We start from the raw sequence: 18,091 nt of genomic DNA on the forward strand, positions 1-18,091 counted from the left end.
GGAAGCGAAAAGAGGGATATAGGATAAAAAGGAGGCATAACACTGAGACTGTTGAGTTTCAATCAGCTGAAGAGCCTTTCAGAGTCTGAACTGATCTGGAACTAAGAGGTCAGACGCGTCCCGGATCTGTCTCTCAGCGTCCCGTGGCTGGCCTTCCGTTCTCCTCTGTGGTTGGTCCATCAGCCAAAACCAATTAGCAAAGCAAGCCCCGAACCCAGCCAAAGGGGTCGAAGCTGCACGCAGGTAGATGGTGGGTCTGGTCTTCTCTGGTGGACAGTGGAAGCTTTAGGAAGCAGACATGGAAGTAGGAAACATCCTACGACAACAGATACCGAGTTAAAATGTACTAGTTCTGTCCGCTTAAAAACTCAATGTTTTGCTTAGCAAAATCAAAAAAGATTAAAAGATGTGTTTCTGTTGTCAAACATTTCATATTGCATATTTCAGTTTGGCTTGGCATCAGTTAACTTTTTGCTTTTGTGTTGTTTGCTGAACTTTTAATCCATTTATTTTTCATTTTGTGTTAGTGATACTGACCTAGAACACCACCTTTGACGTTGACGCGTATGAATATCTACGCATGCATTGAAGTGTTTGCGTACGTGTCATGTTCGTCCAGATACATCCAGATGCCCCGGCCGTTCTGTTTCGAGCCCAGCAACCGCTACGTGGTTGCAATCCGGTTCCAGCGCCACAGCGTGTCACACAGACACCTCACTGCCTTCATCCTCATCGACTCGGTGAGCTAACTGTCAGCCTCATCCTCCACCTCCACGTCTGTTGGAAAGGCTGCAGTAGTGCTGGGATGTAACTGAGTACATTTACTAAAGAACAAGTGGGAGGCCCTTAAAGCTTTTCTTTTCGTGCCCCGTTATATTTCTTCTCCACTACATTTCAGAGGGAAATATACTTTACGACAATTATACTTTAAGTTAGGATTCAGTGCAGCTGAAACCCTAATGCCGTGTTCACACCGGACGCGACAGGAATTGTCGCGTCGCGCTTACTGCTTCAGTTTTATCGCGCGAGTGAGACAAGGGTGTTCACACCAAACGCCACAAAGTGGGCGTGGCTTACCGCTGTCGCTTCTCTCTGTGAAAGGAGCTGTCTTTTCCGGTATCGACTATGGAATAAATTACCACTGGTTCTGCTTTATACTTGTTGTGTAAACTCCACACACGTCGGAACATCAAACTCCATGGTGTCTGGGTTCATAATATTATTCGTAGTCCCACAACAGCGTCTGAATGAAGCCGCTACCAGCGCTACTTCAGACGTAGCAGCAGCAGTTTGATTCAGCGACGGCAAGACGGCGGTGGTGACGGGCGGAGCTTCTCATCGCTGATTCTCAACGCTGATTTGCTGACGCAACTATGACTCACGCCGGAGTTGGGAAATTTCAACTCTTGACGCGTCGCGCCGCCTCAAACGCGTCATGCCGTGTTCACACCGGACACGGCGCGAATTTGCATTTGAGGCGGCGCGAACAGAGTGAAGGACGCGGTGTGAACACGGCATCAGTCGCGTCGCCCGGCGGAAATGTCGCGCCGGCGCGTCTGTGGATTGATTTTGCATGTAATCTGGTCGCGCGACAAAATTTGCGCGACCAGTGTGAACACGGCATAAGTCAGATCATCGATTGTTGAAAGAAAATTCATCGGCAACTAACTTGATAATCGTTTCAGTCATTTTTCATGTAAAAACATTTAATTTCTTTTTGAAAATATTTGATGCTTTCATTTGAATCATTTTTTATTATTTTTTTCAATTTATTTTGGTATTGTTTGGGACTTTGTACTATTGGTTGGATGTTGTAAATTATGTCACTTTGGGCCCTGAGGACATTTATCGCTATTTTCACCAAACAACCAATTGATTAATCGATCATGAACAGAATCTTTTGTCTGATACGGTGAGCTCCACCTCAACCAGCTACAGCCGTTAAATCCTGCTTTTACATGAATGCATGAGTAATAATATTCACGTGATATAATATACTGTATAATAGTATAACACAGGGGTCATCCATCTGCATTGAGTACTTTTACTTCTAGTTTTTAAAGTACATATTCCTGAGTATACTTTTACTGAAGTAACATTCTCAATGCAGGACTTTTACTTGTAACAGTGTGGCTTTAGTAGTCTGACTTCAGTAAAGGATCTGGATACTAGCAGTCGTTTTGACTCCACCATGTCTTTAGCGTGCTTTACACATGAGGTTCCCCCTAGTGGTGAGGAAACATCAATGTGGAATTTACTTCAGGCTTGGGATCAGCTTTGTAAATAAGAGTTCCTTTAAAAGTAATTTCTTTCAACATGAAACATATTTTGGTAGTGCAGCATTTATCTGTCAATATAAAGCACATTTCTAGAAAAGTTATATCCTATAACTTTGGCTTTTCCCCCCTTCTAAAGCTGGTTCTGATCCCCAAATACACCGAGCTTCCCGGTTTACAAGGTACCGAGCCAGAGGCAGAGCAGCGGCGGGACGAGATGATTCGATACATGTGTCTGGATTCCTTCATGATCACGCCGATGCCCGTCCTGGCTGAGATGTGCTCCAAACTCATCTGCAGTATTTCCTCAATCATTCACGACGGCGCTCTGCGTGAGTAAATACAGAAACACGGATTTAGACGCCACGCGTTCAAACACACTGACATTTTGAATCCACGGTGGCGTCTCAGATAACAATGGTTGGCTGATGTTTTATTTGTCGCACGCAGCCTGTCAGTGTGACCCTCAGGGCTCCCTCAGTGGTGAGTGCGATAAGGTGGGAGGTCGGTGTCGCTGTAAACCCAATGTGATGGGTCGGCGCTGTGACCAGTGTGTCCCGGGAACCTACGGCTTCGGAGTGAACGGCTGCACCGGTGAGTCTGCTCCCATGATGACGTTGTGTGTCCAGTGTGTTCTGCACTCTACTGCACCTTTGTAGATTAGATATGAATTACTATCCCCGTGTTTTTCCCACATTGCGTAAAACCGTAGTGTTATGAATAGTACGATTTTAGCTAAGATGCACGTGCTTGGGAAAAAGTGAGTGTACGACCGGATAAATAGGACTTGGATTATACTGCACGAGTTGTGTGACAACTTGTAGAAGGATGTTTTGATGTAGTTGTGCTGTTGTTAAACACGGCCGCCATTTACTTCATGTTCATCAAGAGTTTTCTCCGTTTTGGGATTCTTCGTTTACTGTGTAGGCATGCAAGAGAAACATGTAAAAAACAAAGTTTTCTTCAAGGTAACATGGGGTGAGTAATTCAAGTAATCATTTTGGGGCTGACTTGTTCCTTTAATGACATATGTAGAACTTACAGTATCTTTTGATACTACGCTCCCATTTCACCAAAAGAGGAGTGAATGTGCCTCGTGCAACTTGAAGCCAAAAGAGCAAATTGGCTTCGTCTACAAGGAAAAACATTTTTTTCAGTTAAAAGATTTGAGATTTGATGAACCATTAAGCTGAACTATAGAGCTGTGGTGTTGGGATATAATGAGAGAGACACACTACTGTGTAGTTCTGTTCCCAGCAGAAGAATAAATCCTTCCTTACTCTTCCTCCCGTCCAGCCTGTGACTGCCACTCAGAGGGCTCATCGAGCCACCAGTGTGACCCGGCTTCAGGCCAGTGCCAGTGCAGGCCGGGAGCCACTGGGCGTCAGTGCTCAGACTGCCAGCCAGGCCAGTGGGGCTTCCCCAGCTGCAGCCCCTGCCAGTGCAACGGCCACGCGGACATCTGCGACCCCCGCACCGGGGACTGCAGAGACTGCAGGGACTACACCGCAGGACACCTCTGTGAACGGTAGGGGTCGCCCCCCTGTGTCACGCTTCACTTTCCTCCGTACCCACGCTGGTTGTCAGACTGACGGAAAACGTCTCTCATATCTGTGACAGTTGCGTGGATGGGTTCTTCGGAAACCCGGTGCTTGGCTCGGGGGAGCACTGTCGACCCTGCCCCTGCCCCGGTAACCCCGGCTCAGACCACTTTAACGGGGAGTCCTGTCAAGAAGACCACACCTCCAACCAGATCATCTGCAACTGCAAACAAGGCTACACTGGTAAGCTATCACACTGGTAAGCTATCACACTGGTAAGCTATCACACTGCAGAAATCATGGAAACTGTGGCTGAATCTGGTCTCACGTCAGTGAAAAGCAGTCTTGTCGCGTGCTGTTGTGCCATATTCTCCCTTTTGTCCCCCAGGGCCCCGCTGTGACCAGTGTGCCCCCGGTCACTACGGCAATCCAGAGCAACCCGGGGGGCAGTGCCTCCCGTGCAGTTGCAGCGGCAACATCGACAGCCAGGACGCTGAGTCATGTGACCCCAGGACCGGCCAATGCCTCAAGTGCCAGTACCACACCGACGGTCCGTCCTGTGCCCAATGTCAACACGGTTACTTTGGCAACGCTTTGGCCCACGACTGCAGACGTGAGTGATATTACCAGTACTTGTGTGTGTGTGTGTGTATATATAGATATATATATCTATACATATATATATATATATATATATCTATATATATGTATAGATATATATATACATATATATATATATATGTATATATATATCTATACATATATATAGATATATATATATATATATATATATATATATCTATATATATGTATAGATATATATATATATATATATATATACACTATGTGGCTTGGAAGAGAGCGTAGACATCAGCTTCAGATCCTAGTTGGACAGGACTGTCTGACGGCAAGGTAAAGCGATGAAAATATTCTAAATATAACATACATTTAAATTGATAGATTTTATTGTAGGTGGCTATAATACTTTGTGTTGCTCCATATCTGTACATTGCTTTGTTCCCGTGCTCCCAACTTGTTGAAAGAGAAAAATGATATTTCATTATTCATATCTACAAACAGTATGTCTTATTCAAAAAGTTCTGCCTCCATATGTACCAGTGCCATGGAACATGTGTAGCATACCGTATACACACAGAGTAGAACCGTACTGTGTTATGGTCGCTAGCACAAACCATCTGCGTCCTCTCTGCCTGGGCCCTGAACGCATGTCTCTCCTCTCAGGCTGTACCTGTGTGACTGCTGGCACCGTCCAGTCCTCTTGCAGTGACGGCCAGTGTCACTGTGACCGGCAGACCGGAGCGTGCGCTTGCAGGGAAAACGTGGCCGGCCATAACTGTGACCAGTGTGCTCCTAACCACTGGAACTACGGTCAGGACCGAGGCTGCGAGCCCTGCAGGTGCGACCCGCAACACGGCCTGGGGAGTCACTGCAACATGGTGAGGGAGCGCGAAGTCCTCCGAAAGCCTGGAAATGGACAATGGAGTGTTTATTATTCTTATTCGCTAGATGTTCTTATCTTGTCTTTGAATCGTTGCCAATGTGTGTTCCACAGTTCACAGGGCAGTGCCACTGTCATCCAGGCTTCGGAGGTAAACAGTGCACTGAGTGTGAGCAGTTCCACTGGGGAGACCCGCAGGTGCAGTGTCAAGGTAACTCAACTCGTGAACAGATACCACTGTAACTCAATGTATGGGTTAACTCTTTATGACAGCCATGAGGGAGTTCTCTGTTTACATTAGAAATGGTGCCTGAACAAAATCCACTCTTTTGGTCCCTGGTCCTTTCGACAGTATTTTGAACGGGACGCATTTGCTTCCCGTTGTACTTCTTGACCCCCACATGATCAGTTCAACTCTGAGCTGCGAAAGACAGAAAGACTGAAGCCAGATTCTGTTGACACTGTCTTCACAGGAGGTGCAGCATGAACAGCATGTTAGCATGAGCAGCAACTTCAGTCTTCAGCCTGTGTTTACACGGCCTGACTTCTTACCATGAGTAATATAATAAAACCCAAAGATTGTGTCTTTGGACCTACCGACCATTCTTTCTCTCTCTCTGTGCTTTCCCTCCTGACTTTCCTCACTCCTCCCACTCAGAGTGTAACTGCCATCCGCTGGGCTCGGAGATGGCCCAGTGCGACCGGTTAACGGGGGCGTGCGAGTGCAGGGAGGGCGCCGCGGGCAAGCACTGTGAAGAATGCGCTCGCGGCTTCACTGGCGACTTCCCCGCCTGTGTCCGGTGTCACCCGTGCTTCCAGCTGTGGGACGATGCGGTGTGCCAGATTAAGCGGGACCTGGAACACATCCAGTACACCGCGGAGAAGATCCTGGAGAACGGGGACACGCCGGTGGTCGGGGACACGCGCATCAGAGAGCTGGAGAGGAAGCTGAAGGAGGTGCAGGATCTGATCGGCGCGGAGGACAGCGACAGGATCCACCATCTGATTGGACAGAGCATCGATGACCTCAGGTGATGATGTCACATAGTGGTCGGGTGTTTGTTTAGGTCGGCCAGGATGATCTATCACCTGCCGCCAACTGCCTGCATATTAAATGGAACATCCCGCTCCGTGTGTGTTACAGGGCTGAGATCGCCCTGACCGACGGGCGTCTGATGGGCGTCGCCCGAGAGCTCAATACTACCGCAGAAGAAGAACAGGCACTGAGACGCACACTGAGTGACCTGGAGAGAGATCTGAGGGACATCAACGCAACTGTGGCTTACAAACAAAGCCTGCTGGATGACTACCTCACCTCAGGATTTACAGGTAGCAAACTCCATTGAGAGAGGGAAGCTTTAAAAAACATCATATGGCAGTGAATATTGTGAAACAAAACTACAGAAGCCTGGAGAGGCCAGTGAGAAAACTAAATTCCAGTGATTTTCTATAAGTGATTTAAAAAGAAGGAAAAATTATCCTGGCGAAATCCTTTAAAAACAACACTGTTCTTACGTCATAAACACAGGAGAGAAAACAATTTAGATCAAAAGAAGATCAAAAGTTATACAGATACATTCATATTTAGAGAACCTCAATCAAACCGCTGCAACATATTGTGAAGGAGACTCTGATTTCATACATAAAACTCTGCCTGCTTCCTGACAGATCAGTTTGAGAAAGTGAAGAAGTACTATCAGGAGTCGGTGAAGGCGGAGGAGAAGTGCAACGCTTCGGTGTCAGGTCCTCTCAGTCCCGTGGAACAGTCCAAAGAAACCCGCGCCGTCACCGAGGACCTGCTGGACGCCAGTAAAGACAACTTCCTCCGTGCTCTGGCTGCTCAGAACAAGTCGTTAAACGAGCTGCAGCAGAAAGCCCACGACTTGGACAAGAAGGTCCATCACCTCAGCCATAAGGTACGGCAGCATGGGGTTTCACCAGGAGCTGGCTGATCTAATCAACAAGGTGTTATGCTACTGGGTTTCTCTGCTGTGCAGAATTAAAGAAAAACATCTGAGAATACATTTAAATTGCTGATAATTTTTAGGAAGGAAGTCTTCGAAGAAAAGAGCTGCGTATTAGTTATTGAGTGCATTGGAAAACGATAGTTCTGAAGGATATCTGTTGTTGATTCATATGTATACTATGGTCCCAGTTTGCAATGGAAAGTACAGTATATATATATATATATATATATATATATATATATATATATATATATTTTGTTCACTTATATTTTCTGACAGTTTATTTTTCTTCATCTTCTTAAAAAAAAAGCCCAACCATTTTGCATGAATATTAATGCATCGTGGCTCCCTCCAGGTATGCGGTGGTCATAGCAATGCCAGTGTCAACAGAAGTTGCCCAGACAGCCAGTGCGGTGGCGCCGGTTGCCGTGACGATCAGGGCAACCGCGTGTGCGGAAAAGAGGGATGCAACGGGACAGTGAGCACCTCCGTCGCAGCACTGAATCTTGCCAGGAACGCCAGCGACAGCCTGAACGCTGCCAACGAGGAGCTGCAGGGCGTGGCGAGAAAGGTCACTTTTAAATGAATAGAAGTTATTATGATAATATATATATACAATATAAGTATAAAGCTTCTCTGCTGACATCTCGGTTTCCTGTGTCCAGCTCCAGGATATAGCCTCTCTGACACAGGATGTGAAGAACCAGGCAATGAACACGCTGGAGAAAGCGCAGAAGAAGAAGGACCACTTTGAAAACAACAACAAGAAGCTCAAAGATTTCATCAAGAAGATCAGAGACTTCCTCATGGGTGTGTTGATGTTGTAAATATGCTTTGAAGAAGAAACTTTATTTGTCATAGCACATACACAAAATGTATTTTATGCATTTGACCCATCCTTAGTATTTTAAGGAGCAGTGGGCAGCCCCTAGTGAAGCGCTCGGGGAGAAATCTAGGGTTAAGAGTCTTGCTCAGGGTAACTTCGACATGTGAACTATGGGGAGACTGGGGATCGAACCGGCCACCCTGTGGTTGCAGAACGACCACTCATCCCCATGAGTTACAGCAATTCAGTGAATGTTTGCTTCCACCTTTGGTTCAACTGCAGCTGGACTTTTTTTTGCTGTGGCAGAAATTATCTTCTGCTGTGTAAATGTGTCGGGGATTTTTTTCTCTCTCCTTCCTCCCTTTCGCCGTCCAGAGGAGGGAGCGGATCCAGAGAGCATCGAGAAGGTGGCTCTGCAGGTGTTGGCCATCACCCTGCCGGTCAACAAGACCACTCTGGACAAAATGGTCATGCGGATAAAGGACAGCCTTTCCAACCTCACCAACGTCGAGGGGATCGTCAACCAAACCGCGCAGCACATTAGCAAAGCCAAGGAGCTGCTCGACCAAGCCAAAGAGGCCAAGTGAGTAAAGCATTTTATTCACCAATAGGACACCAACCTATTTTAATGCCCTTACCTTGAAAATTGCATCCCCAAACTAAAAAGGGTGTATCTCTGCAACCACTAGGGTTATTTGAATAATTTGGGTGTTATAATAAAAGGTGCACATGTGAGATTTGGTTCAGATGTGTAAATATCAGTCTGTATGTTACTGGTTAAGAGTAAATAAAGATGACACAGCAAAAATGAAAAGGTTTCAGGTCCGCCTAGAAAAAAATCACTTTCAGGATGCTTATTTCTTTGAAATGATGCAGCTGTAAGGTCTCTCTAACCCAAATCATAACACAATATGTGAACATTCTCTAACCCAAATCATAGCTCAATATGTGAACATTCTCTAACCCAAATCATAACACAATATGTGAACATTCTCTCTGCAAAGCTTGACTTTGATCAAGTGAAGCAGAACAAAGTTAGAGAGGGTTTAGAACAGAGAACATTCAGGCGAGGTCTGCACACATCTGTGACATTTGAATTTTCTCATGTACCAAACCATATATTTCACTTGTATATTACTTATGGTGTTCAATAGATCCAAATACAGCAGTTTGGGGCATTTTTTTTCATAAAACAAGCTATGATTTACAGTTTTATATAACAATCGCTAGGGGGGAGTTAGTTTTTAAAAGGTTGGCCCCGTTTACCACAAACCATCCTGATGCTTGTTTTGTTCACTGACAGTATTGTTGAAGTATCTGTGACTTTTGTGTCGGTGTAGAAATGCTACATAGGTACCTTTTGAATGAAGTTTAATCTTACGCCCGACATCGATTGCAACACACTCTCATCACCGAGGACTGCAACAACAACCTGTTGCGTCTGTCTAATCTAATAATCTAACTGCGCAGGAGCCGAGCAGAGAGAGTGAAAGACACAGCCAATAACACCAAGCAGGCGTTGGACGTGTCTGAGGAGGCCATCGGAAAAGCTCGAGCGGCCCTGGAAGAGGCCCAGGACAACCTGGACAGCACCAGGAATGCTACGGTCGAGGTACGGCCGTGTGTTCAATAGCCTGTTCATAGTCCCCCTATGTCCACGTTTGGGTTTCAGACACTTTATTTTAAGTGCTGGTTTGTCTTCTTTCTCCCATATCTTTCCTTTACCCCCCCCCCCCTCCCCCCCTCCGCTCATTTCTAGGCGGACGCGAAGCTGACGCAGCTGGAGGATAAGCAGAAGGATGTCATGATGCGTTTAAACAACCTCTCCATGGAGGTGGAAGCTCTGAGGAACAAAACAGAGCAGAACAGGCAGATGGCGAAGGACGCCAAAAAGCTGGCTAACAACGCCACTCAACTAGCATCCTCACTGGAGCAGGTGAGGGTGTGGGCGGGAAGTTGGGCTTTTGTTCAGGGCAAGAAAAAAAACGTCACGCTTTTGTACCCAAACACATGAAAAGGAGGCAAATGTGTTGTGGACGGCACCAGTCCTTTCTTAATGGCAACTAACTATTGTGTCGTGTCTCGCAGAGCCTCAACGACACGGAGGAACGGTACCGGGAGCTGCAGGGGAAGGTGGACTCTCTTGGTGGGGAGGCTGGAGATCTGAACAGCATCAACCAGAAAGCCAAAGACATCAAGAAGGAGGCAGAAGACCTCTTCGGCAAAGCCAACAAAGGGATAGATGAACTCAAGAGTGAGTTCACGCAGCCGCCCGGTGTCTCTTCCTGAGGCTCAGTACCTCAGTTTAGCATGAATCGCCTCGGAGGAAACCCCTGACTTATGAAGTGGTGTCATGAAACAGTTGGCCTCTCCTCCTTTTGTCAATGATTTACTGTCAGAACATAGTGATATCTGTTTTGAAGGGCTTTATAGATGTAATAATGTGTCGGAGAAAGAGGACTGAATTATTAGTGGTTATGGGTTAACATATGAAAATGTCTAAGAACGACTGTTCTATGTTTTTACGAGTTGTGTACTTTTTCAAACCTGGAGTCTAATCTTTCTTTTCTTTTATTTAATAGCACTAAACTTAACTGATGACAGATTACAAACTGATTTTGTAAAAATAAGCAATTAGTTTTTAAAGCAAGAAATCATTTTCCGATACAATGTTTTTTCTAAAGGTCACAGAAATAGGAAAAGTAACTAGAACAGTGTTGTGGTCGTCTGTCAGAAGGTGTCAGAAACTGACTTTTGATCTCTTACTCTTATCTTTTTTTGTTATTGTTTTAATTGAGAGACTCATAGCAGCATACAATTACATATCGTGTATTTCACATATATTATTATTTTTTTAATTATTCATAATTGTCCTAACATTTTATAATAAAAAGCAGAGAGCACCAACATGTCCAGAAGCAGCAGTGCAGGGTTGCTTGCTTCATTGTAATATAATAGGATAGAACCGTTATATCTGGACCAGTTTATTAGAGGAAGTAGAAGTATCTTAGAAATTGATTACATTGTACTCATTGTTCACTGACCTGATTGATTAAATACTGACCTGCAGCTTGAAGTTGCGCGCATTCTCAGACAGAAATTCTATTACACAAACTCTGTAGTTGGTCTCGTCCCATGTAGAGAGCTCCTGCCCGGGGCTCCACGGTTCCTGCTGATACTTGCTGACCACTGTCTTGCTCTCCGTGTTTGCAGAATTGGAGAAAAAGTTCAAGAGCAACGAGCAGCGGATGCAGAAGCAGCGCATGGAGCTGGACGAGCTGAAGGAGAACGCCACCGTGGTGCGGGATGAGATCCGGGATCAAGTGCAGAAGTACAGCAACTGTGTGTGAGGATGGAAACCGCTTCCTGTTTTTACCATTTGCTGCTACGACTGATGCTGGGACCCGGGGCAGGAAAGCTACATCGCCCATGAGAATAAATGGGGACAGAAATGAGACATCGCCCATGAGAATAAAGCGGCGCTCTGGTACTCCTATTATTTCGCTGGTATATCGAGTTTTACACATTACCCGTCAAGTGTTATGTCACAGAAATGCCTTCCTCTGTCCGTGTACTGTACCACTTTGTGACTCCTCCATATCGACACTGTCCTGTGTGGTGTCTGTGTCCATAAGCTATTACAACAAGTGGATGAAAATATTTGTGCATAGTTCACAATGATTGATTTTTATGAATAATAAACAGAAGAAATATATCAGAATATGTTATCAGAAATGTGTTTATTTTGACCAAAAGTGCTTTTCGTGATTGTGTGTTTTCTCTGTAATTTGACAACATTAGTTTGGCATTTACAATACAACATTCCTATCAAGAGGCATTTTGGAAAGTTTCATTTTTGTAATGAAATGCATGTTTATTAATATTATTTTTTATTATTAAAAAAGACAACTCTTTGACTGAATAAATATGAATGCATACTCGAATAATCTTATTAACAAAATTCATTCCGATGTGCAACGATGGAGACAAATAAATGTGATACTGTTTTTGTGAATTCCCCACATCACGTGTCCTGTTTGTGCAATAACTTGTGCGCAATATTACAAGTTGACATTGTTCAACTTGTTTGTTAAGACAGGGTTCTTACGGTCATGGAAAACCTGGAAAAGTCATGGAATTTTAAAATTGTTATTTCCAGGCCTGGAAAAGTCCTTGAAAACAATAAAATCCCAAAGGTTTTGGAAAAGTCATGGAAATCTGTTATACTCATATGTTAATTTACGTTGAGTTTGAAATAATCAATATGCTTTAAAAAGAAAGACACTCAAAATATAAACATGCATATACATACATACAGGCATCTATATAAATGTTTATTCTTTTAATCAAACTATTGTCTCATTCATTTGTTTCATTTAAGGTTTACTGTATGCTTTGGAATTCACATTGTTGGTTTAAATATTACATTTTCTCACTTTTTCATGTTTTCACTGAGATTTCACAAAATGTTTGGTCATGGAAATTTGGTTTAAAGTCATGGAAATCCATTGGTCAAAATGTGCATGAACCCTGTAAGAGTGTGTTGTTTCAGCTCCTGGCCACAAGGGGGCGCCGTGTACTCTTCTCCCGTCTTCAGCCTCGCTGCTCTCTGTCGCTGCGTTTCCCACCTGCCGACTCCTTTCTCAGCGGACATTTTGACCAGCACAGGTGTAATCAATGCCGCTAATGACGACTGCGCTCCATTGGGTGAGCCAGTTGCGAGGTCGCTCACTACGGTAGCTCGCGAGGACACTCAACAGAACAAAGCCTCTCATTAACGTTATCAGTTGCAGCTGTGTGTTTCCTGCCGTGACAGCCAATTAAAAGCCCGCAACGAACCTAATCAATCAGATGAAGTGAAAACACCTGTGTGGGCATGCGCAGACCCTCTCTGTGTGTCTCCTCCCTGCTGTTCTCCGTTGGATTCTGGCGCTGGTTCCTGGGCTCCAACAAAGAGAGGCTGTCCTCGAGCCGCACGGGGAATGTGTAATATGACAAGAGATTTACAGCCGGCTTTGTGGAGAACACACGGCACCTGCACACATCTGACATCAGGCTGATGGGCCCAAAGAAATTACAGATGTGATTAAATGCACTTGTAAAAAAAAAAAAAAAGAAATAAGAAAAAGTGGATATACATGTTTGTTTGATTCAAACAAACAAAAAACAAAGTAAAGTTGGCTTCTGATTAATATGCTTTTAAAAGAAAGACGCTCAAAATATAAGCAGGCGTATGCTCTATGTATAAATGTTTATTCTTTTAATCAAATTATTGTCTCATTCTTTGGTGTCATTTAAGGTATACATATGCTTTGGAATTCTCATTGTTAGATTAAATACTACATTTTCTCACTGTTTCATGTATACACCGAGATTTCACAAAATGTTTGGTCATGTCAATTTGGTTCAAAGTCATCTAAAAGTCATGGAAATCCATTGGCCAAAATGTGTATGAACCCTGTAACGGACACATCGTCCCAACCAACCTGTTGGATGAGGCTGATGAGACTGATGTTGTGAGACTGAAGGGCGGCCAGGGGATCCGTGATCTGTGCGCGTTCACGGGCTCTGTGCGCGGCCACGGGCTGCTCGTTGGTTGCAATCAAAGGGAATCTAATCCGTCCAGCAGGGAGCGCGCATTCCTTTCTGCTCCCAGTCACAGACACTGGGGGCTCGTCGGAAAGCATGGAGAGAAATCTGTTGTTTTAATTTATTTATTACAAAACGTGAATATTACCATGGAATACACAGCTTTCTTATTATAAACTGTCACTATAACAGATGTATTGGCTATTTTAAGATGTTTTTATTTATTTATAAAAACACAGTGCTCACTGCTCGACGTGTCAAGAAAAATAAATAACAGTTGTAGATATTGACCACATCCCTCTGACGGTGACTACACTCTAAACTCTAAAGTGTAGCCAGTGGTGGTTTGTAGAAAAACGATAGAAAATGAAAGAAAAAAAACAGTTGAGCTGCCAAAACACTAATGAGCACGCCTGATGTACACAGATTGTAGGGGTGGGAATCACCAGAGGTCCAACGATACTTGAGTCCTGATACGATATTATCACGATACTGCGAAATTATCGTGATACTGCGATATATTCAGTATTGCGATTTATTACCTTTTTTTCAACGGCAAATTGTCCCAAAAAGGAAAACGTTGTCAACATATTTGATCATCATATGTTTTTAGTCTGTTCACCTCACTTCAATCATTTTTATTGCAGCAAAATGGGATTGTCAAGCAGACAAACTGACCAACACTGTCATAAATGTGGCATACACCTGACACCCAGACATTTGATTTAAACACGGACGGTGCAATTTCTAATTCTAATTTCTAAATTCTTTCTCCGTTGTCTCCATTTTTGTTGTAACCAACTTCCTACCAATCACGCTGATCTGGGACCTCCGCTGACCTCACCACAAACAACACAGCACCATTTAGTGGACTGAAAAAGCAATTGATTTTATTATTCTAGGACCAAAAAGTTTATAATTGATATAACAAAAGATCAATACTTGGCTTCCATATATCGATACAATAGCGCCATGCAAAATATCGCGATACTATGCTGTATTGATTTTTCCTCACCCCTAAAAGATTGTGCAGCATATAATATGACTTTTATTTGACCGTACGTTATTCTTGTAAATCTTGTTTTCTGACATGATGTTTATTATTTTTTTTAGCCCAACAGGAGGTCTTTAATGGGGGCAAATCTATAGGCAGGTTGATGGGAGTGCACTTGTGCTGTAAATAACTGTGTGGACAGGTAAACAGAAAATGTTGTTGTGTCACAAGAACAAAACAAAAAAAGCTTTGGGACCATTAAATACGTATTATCTGGGTTTGTTGCACACCTCACCCTTCATCCGCCCACCCAGGGACTCGAACACACGACAATCCTCGGCGGCTGGGGCTACTCGCGCTCATGGACGTATACAGCTCGCGCATCCTTCCCCCGCCCCCCAGCACTGTTCTGCTCCGCTCCGGGAATCCAGCACGGGGTTTCCAGCCGAGAGCCGCAGGAGCTGAGGACGCCTCAACACTGCCTCAGCCTCGCATCCGTCCCGCAACTCCTGCAGCAAGTGGACCGACGGGAGGGAGAGAGAGAGAGAGAGCGAGAGAGAGAGATAGAGAGAGAGAGCGAGAGAGAGAGAGAGAGAGATAGACTGGTATCGGACTCAGCACACAAGCTAACATCGGAAAACAGAACGGTGAGTGTCGCTTTAGTGACTAGCAAGCTAACTCTTGACCAGGGGGGTTGACACGGAGGAAAGCTGAAGACATGTTAACTTTAAGGAGTCACAAATGAGAGGAACGGTGTTTTGTTTTTGTAATTAACCTGTAACAGCACAGAGGAACTCACTATAAACAGTCCGGATACACTTATGTGTCGATAAACCGGTCGCGAATTCTGAAAAGACCGTTACTGGGAACCTCTAGCTGGAAAAAGTAAAAAACAACAAACTTCAACTAAAGTCTGCTTTTATATATATATATATATATATATATATATATATATATATATATATATATATATATATATATATATATATATATATATATGAATAAGGCTCTTTCGGCTCTTTCATCACAAACGGTTGCGTTATAACGGTTAATTGCTCCACAGGTTGCCGGCGGCCCCGCGGGTTGATGAGCGCGCGGAGATGCAAGCGTCACTGCTAACGTTGGTCTGCGGTAAGTGGACTGTAAAAAGCCTCCATCACAACAAACCCTCAGAAGTGATTCACTGAGCTGGCGACTGTCTCCAGGTCACTGGGCTTTTCTTTGATCTGTCTGTGGAAAATGTGGGGCTCGTGTATTCACGTGAAGACCCCGTGGATGTTGAGGTTGTTTTTTCCACTTTTTGAATCCATAAAAATCCATATTGAATCCAACATGGATCCATATCAGAGAGTTATTTCATGTTTTCAGGATCCTGACACTTGCCTCCAGAGGGTGAGAATGCTCTGAGAAGGGGTATTAACATCAGCCCCACGGGCAGCAAGCTTTTCAAGATAATAAGGGGTTTTAACACCGGGTCAGAGGTCACTTTAGTTCTGTGGGAGTAACATTTTTTTGCTGTGAAATGGGCTCGGGAACAGAAAAACGTATTCACCCCTGTCACCTTTGAGAATCCTAATCGAAACCACCGTTTGTTTCCCATACAAACCTGCCCTTGTGTCTAACTTTTCCGACGTGAAGGAAGGAAGGAAGACATTTTTTTTACTTTTTTTAGTCCGAAAAGGTGCCTAGAGAACACCACATTAATTTTACTACGATCATCAATTTGGCTTTTTTTGTTCTCAGGGCTCGACAGTAATGTTTGGGGTTAGCTTTGCAGACAATTCTTGGTCTTTTCTTAAAGATGTAAAACAAATGGACAGCAAGCATTGCATGCCAAAATACATAAATATTTGTCGCATTTATGATATTTATTTATTTAGTTGTTTTTTACAGAAGCTGAACCATACCACGCTGCACAGGCATCTATGGGGGCCTAAAAATGCCAACCATATTTTCAGTTTCGACGACCCACTGCTGATGCCTGTGCGGCGTTGAGCCTGGTTTGTCACGTTGACTTCCAGGAGCAGACCTCGTTATAACGTCTCTTATTCTCTTGCCAAATACGGAACAGCCTCCCGTTGAACACAGTGCCGAGAAAAAAAAAAGAAGAAAAAAAAGCACAATCTTGTGATTAGAAACAGAAGCCTGAACATGGTGAATGTGAGAAGTGAGGGACGTGTCGGCCCCTGCTCAGAGATAAGATAGCTGATGTTTCTTTTTTAGGGGCCCCACGGTGCCCTCCGGGTCTCTGGGGTCTGCCCTGTCTCCCGGTCTCGCTCTGTGGGTGGTGTCGCTCTGTTTATGGCCCTCCTAAAACAGCCCAGCTGAATCCGCAAATAGAAGACACCCGCTCCACACCTACCTCCTCCGGCACTGTCTGAGACCCTTCTGGATGCGTGCTGCTCATCCAGTGCCTGTGTGTGTGTGTGTGTGTGTGTGTGTGTGTGTGTGTGTGTGTGTGTGTGTGTGTGTGTGAGCGTGAGCGTGAGCGTGAGCGACGGGGATAAAGGAAGGCTGGGAAATGAACCGATTCAAACAAAACACACTCAGTATCTGGTGTTTTTTAAAATCTGATTTAAAGCCATAAAATGACACGTGTATTGATGACAGTTTCTAAAAAGTAATCTGTCTTAACACCTGCACTATACTCCAAGCAAAGTGGACATGTGCTCAATACAATCAGTTAGTTCCACATTTATCTGAGTAATGGCCCTCAATAAAACGCCTCCCGATGCTTTGTTCCCTGTCGCTGAAGACAATGGGCTCATTGCTCCAGTTAAAGTCTATTAGTGCCTGCTGTTAGCACCCAGGGTGTCCCCTCCGGTACATTATCAGTGAGCACAAGCGCTGCTCTTTACGCCGGCTGCGGTAGTTCTTCGGGAAACACAGCTCTTTTGGCTGCTTTTTCTTCAGGTTTTCTTTCTCCCATTTTCTTCTTTGGGTTTAATAAGAAAGACTGTAGATGAACAAAATAACATGTACACACTTAAAGGCCTCGAAAAATGCTGCTTTTGACCTCGATTGCCGGCGACCTACAGAAACTATTTTTCTTCCAACAGATTGGGGGGATTTTCACATTCTGGTGTTTGCGTTTTTTTAAGCAGGGCTGAGCAGAGCAATAATAAAAAAAACATTCCATGTCATTGGATCTGGTTTTCATCTTGAACCCGAGCATTTAACTCAGAAGCCCATTCATCTCTAAGATGAGTATTTACAGTATACCATAGATGTGAGGGAACGACCTCTGAGCCGTGTGGAAAGATTTCTGGAGAGGAAATGAGAGAGAGAGAGAGAGAGAGAGAGAGAGAGAGAGAGAGAGAGAGAGAGAGAGAGGACAAGGATGTGTTTCAGGGCGGAAAGGTGAACAAGTGTATATGTGTGTGTGTGTGTGTGTGTGTGTGTGTGTGTGTGTGTGTGCGTGCGTGCGTGTCTATAAACC

At 44.4% G+C, this 18,091-nt stretch overlaps 2 protein-coding genes across 2 annotated transcripts in view; both read left to right on the forward strand.

Annotated features, from left to right (window-relative positions):
* Positions 1–12,203, forward strand: part of lamb2l (laminin, beta 2-like) — a gene marked incomplete at its 5' end in the record, with an annotated part of 40,355 nt that extends 28,152 nt beyond the window's left edge. The window contains 18 exons of the mRNA XM_079225984.1: positions 620–740; positions 2,416–2,608; positions 2,727–2,870; positions 3,573–3,804; positions 3,897–4,060; positions 4,206–4,430; positions 5,060–5,274; positions 5,391–5,487; positions 5,935–6,307; positions 6,421–6,605; positions 6,945–7,192; positions 7,599–7,814; positions 7,909–8,053; positions 8,445–8,652; positions 9,540–9,681; positions 9,829–10,005; positions 10,158–10,323; positions 11,283–12,203. Of these exons, the coding sequence (XP_079082110.1) occupies positions 620–740; positions 2,416–2,608; positions 2,727–2,870; positions 3,573–3,804; positions 3,897–4,060; positions 4,206–4,430; positions 5,060–5,274; positions 5,391–5,487; positions 5,935–6,307; positions 6,421–6,605; positions 6,945–7,192; positions 7,599–7,814; positions 7,909–8,053; positions 8,445–8,652; positions 9,540–9,681; positions 9,829–10,005; positions 10,158–10,323; positions 11,283–11,419 (3,388 nt within the window). The 3' untranslated portion in view covers positions 11,420–12,203. The remainder of the gene's footprint in view (positions 1–619; positions 741–2,415; positions 2,609–2,726; positions 2,871–3,572; positions 3,805–3,896; positions 4,061–4,205; positions 4,431–5,059; positions 5,275–5,390; positions 5,488–5,934; positions 6,308–6,420; positions 6,606–6,944; positions 7,193–7,598; positions 7,815–7,908; positions 8,054–8,444; positions 8,653–9,539; positions 9,682–9,828; positions 10,006–10,157; positions 10,324–11,282) is intronic.
* A 3,549-nt stretch (positions 12,204–15,752) lies between these two features.
* Positions 15,753–18,091, forward strand: part of lamb2 (laminin, beta 2 (laminin S)) — a gene marked incomplete at its 5' end in the record, with an annotated part of 46,263 nt that continues 43,924 nt past the window's right edge. Inside the window, one exon of the mRNA XM_079225983.1 lies at positions 15,753–15,783. Within this exon, the coding sequence (XP_079082109.1) occupies positions 15,753–15,783 (31 nt within the window). The remainder of the gene's footprint in view (positions 15,784–18,091) is intronic.

This window comes from Taurulus bubalis (genome assembly GCF_910589615.1).
Source record: "Taurulus bubalis genome assembly, chromosome: 11".
Taxonomy (NCBI): Eukaryota; Metazoa; Chordata; class Actinopteri; order Perciformes; family Cottidae; genus Taurulus; species Taurulus bubalis.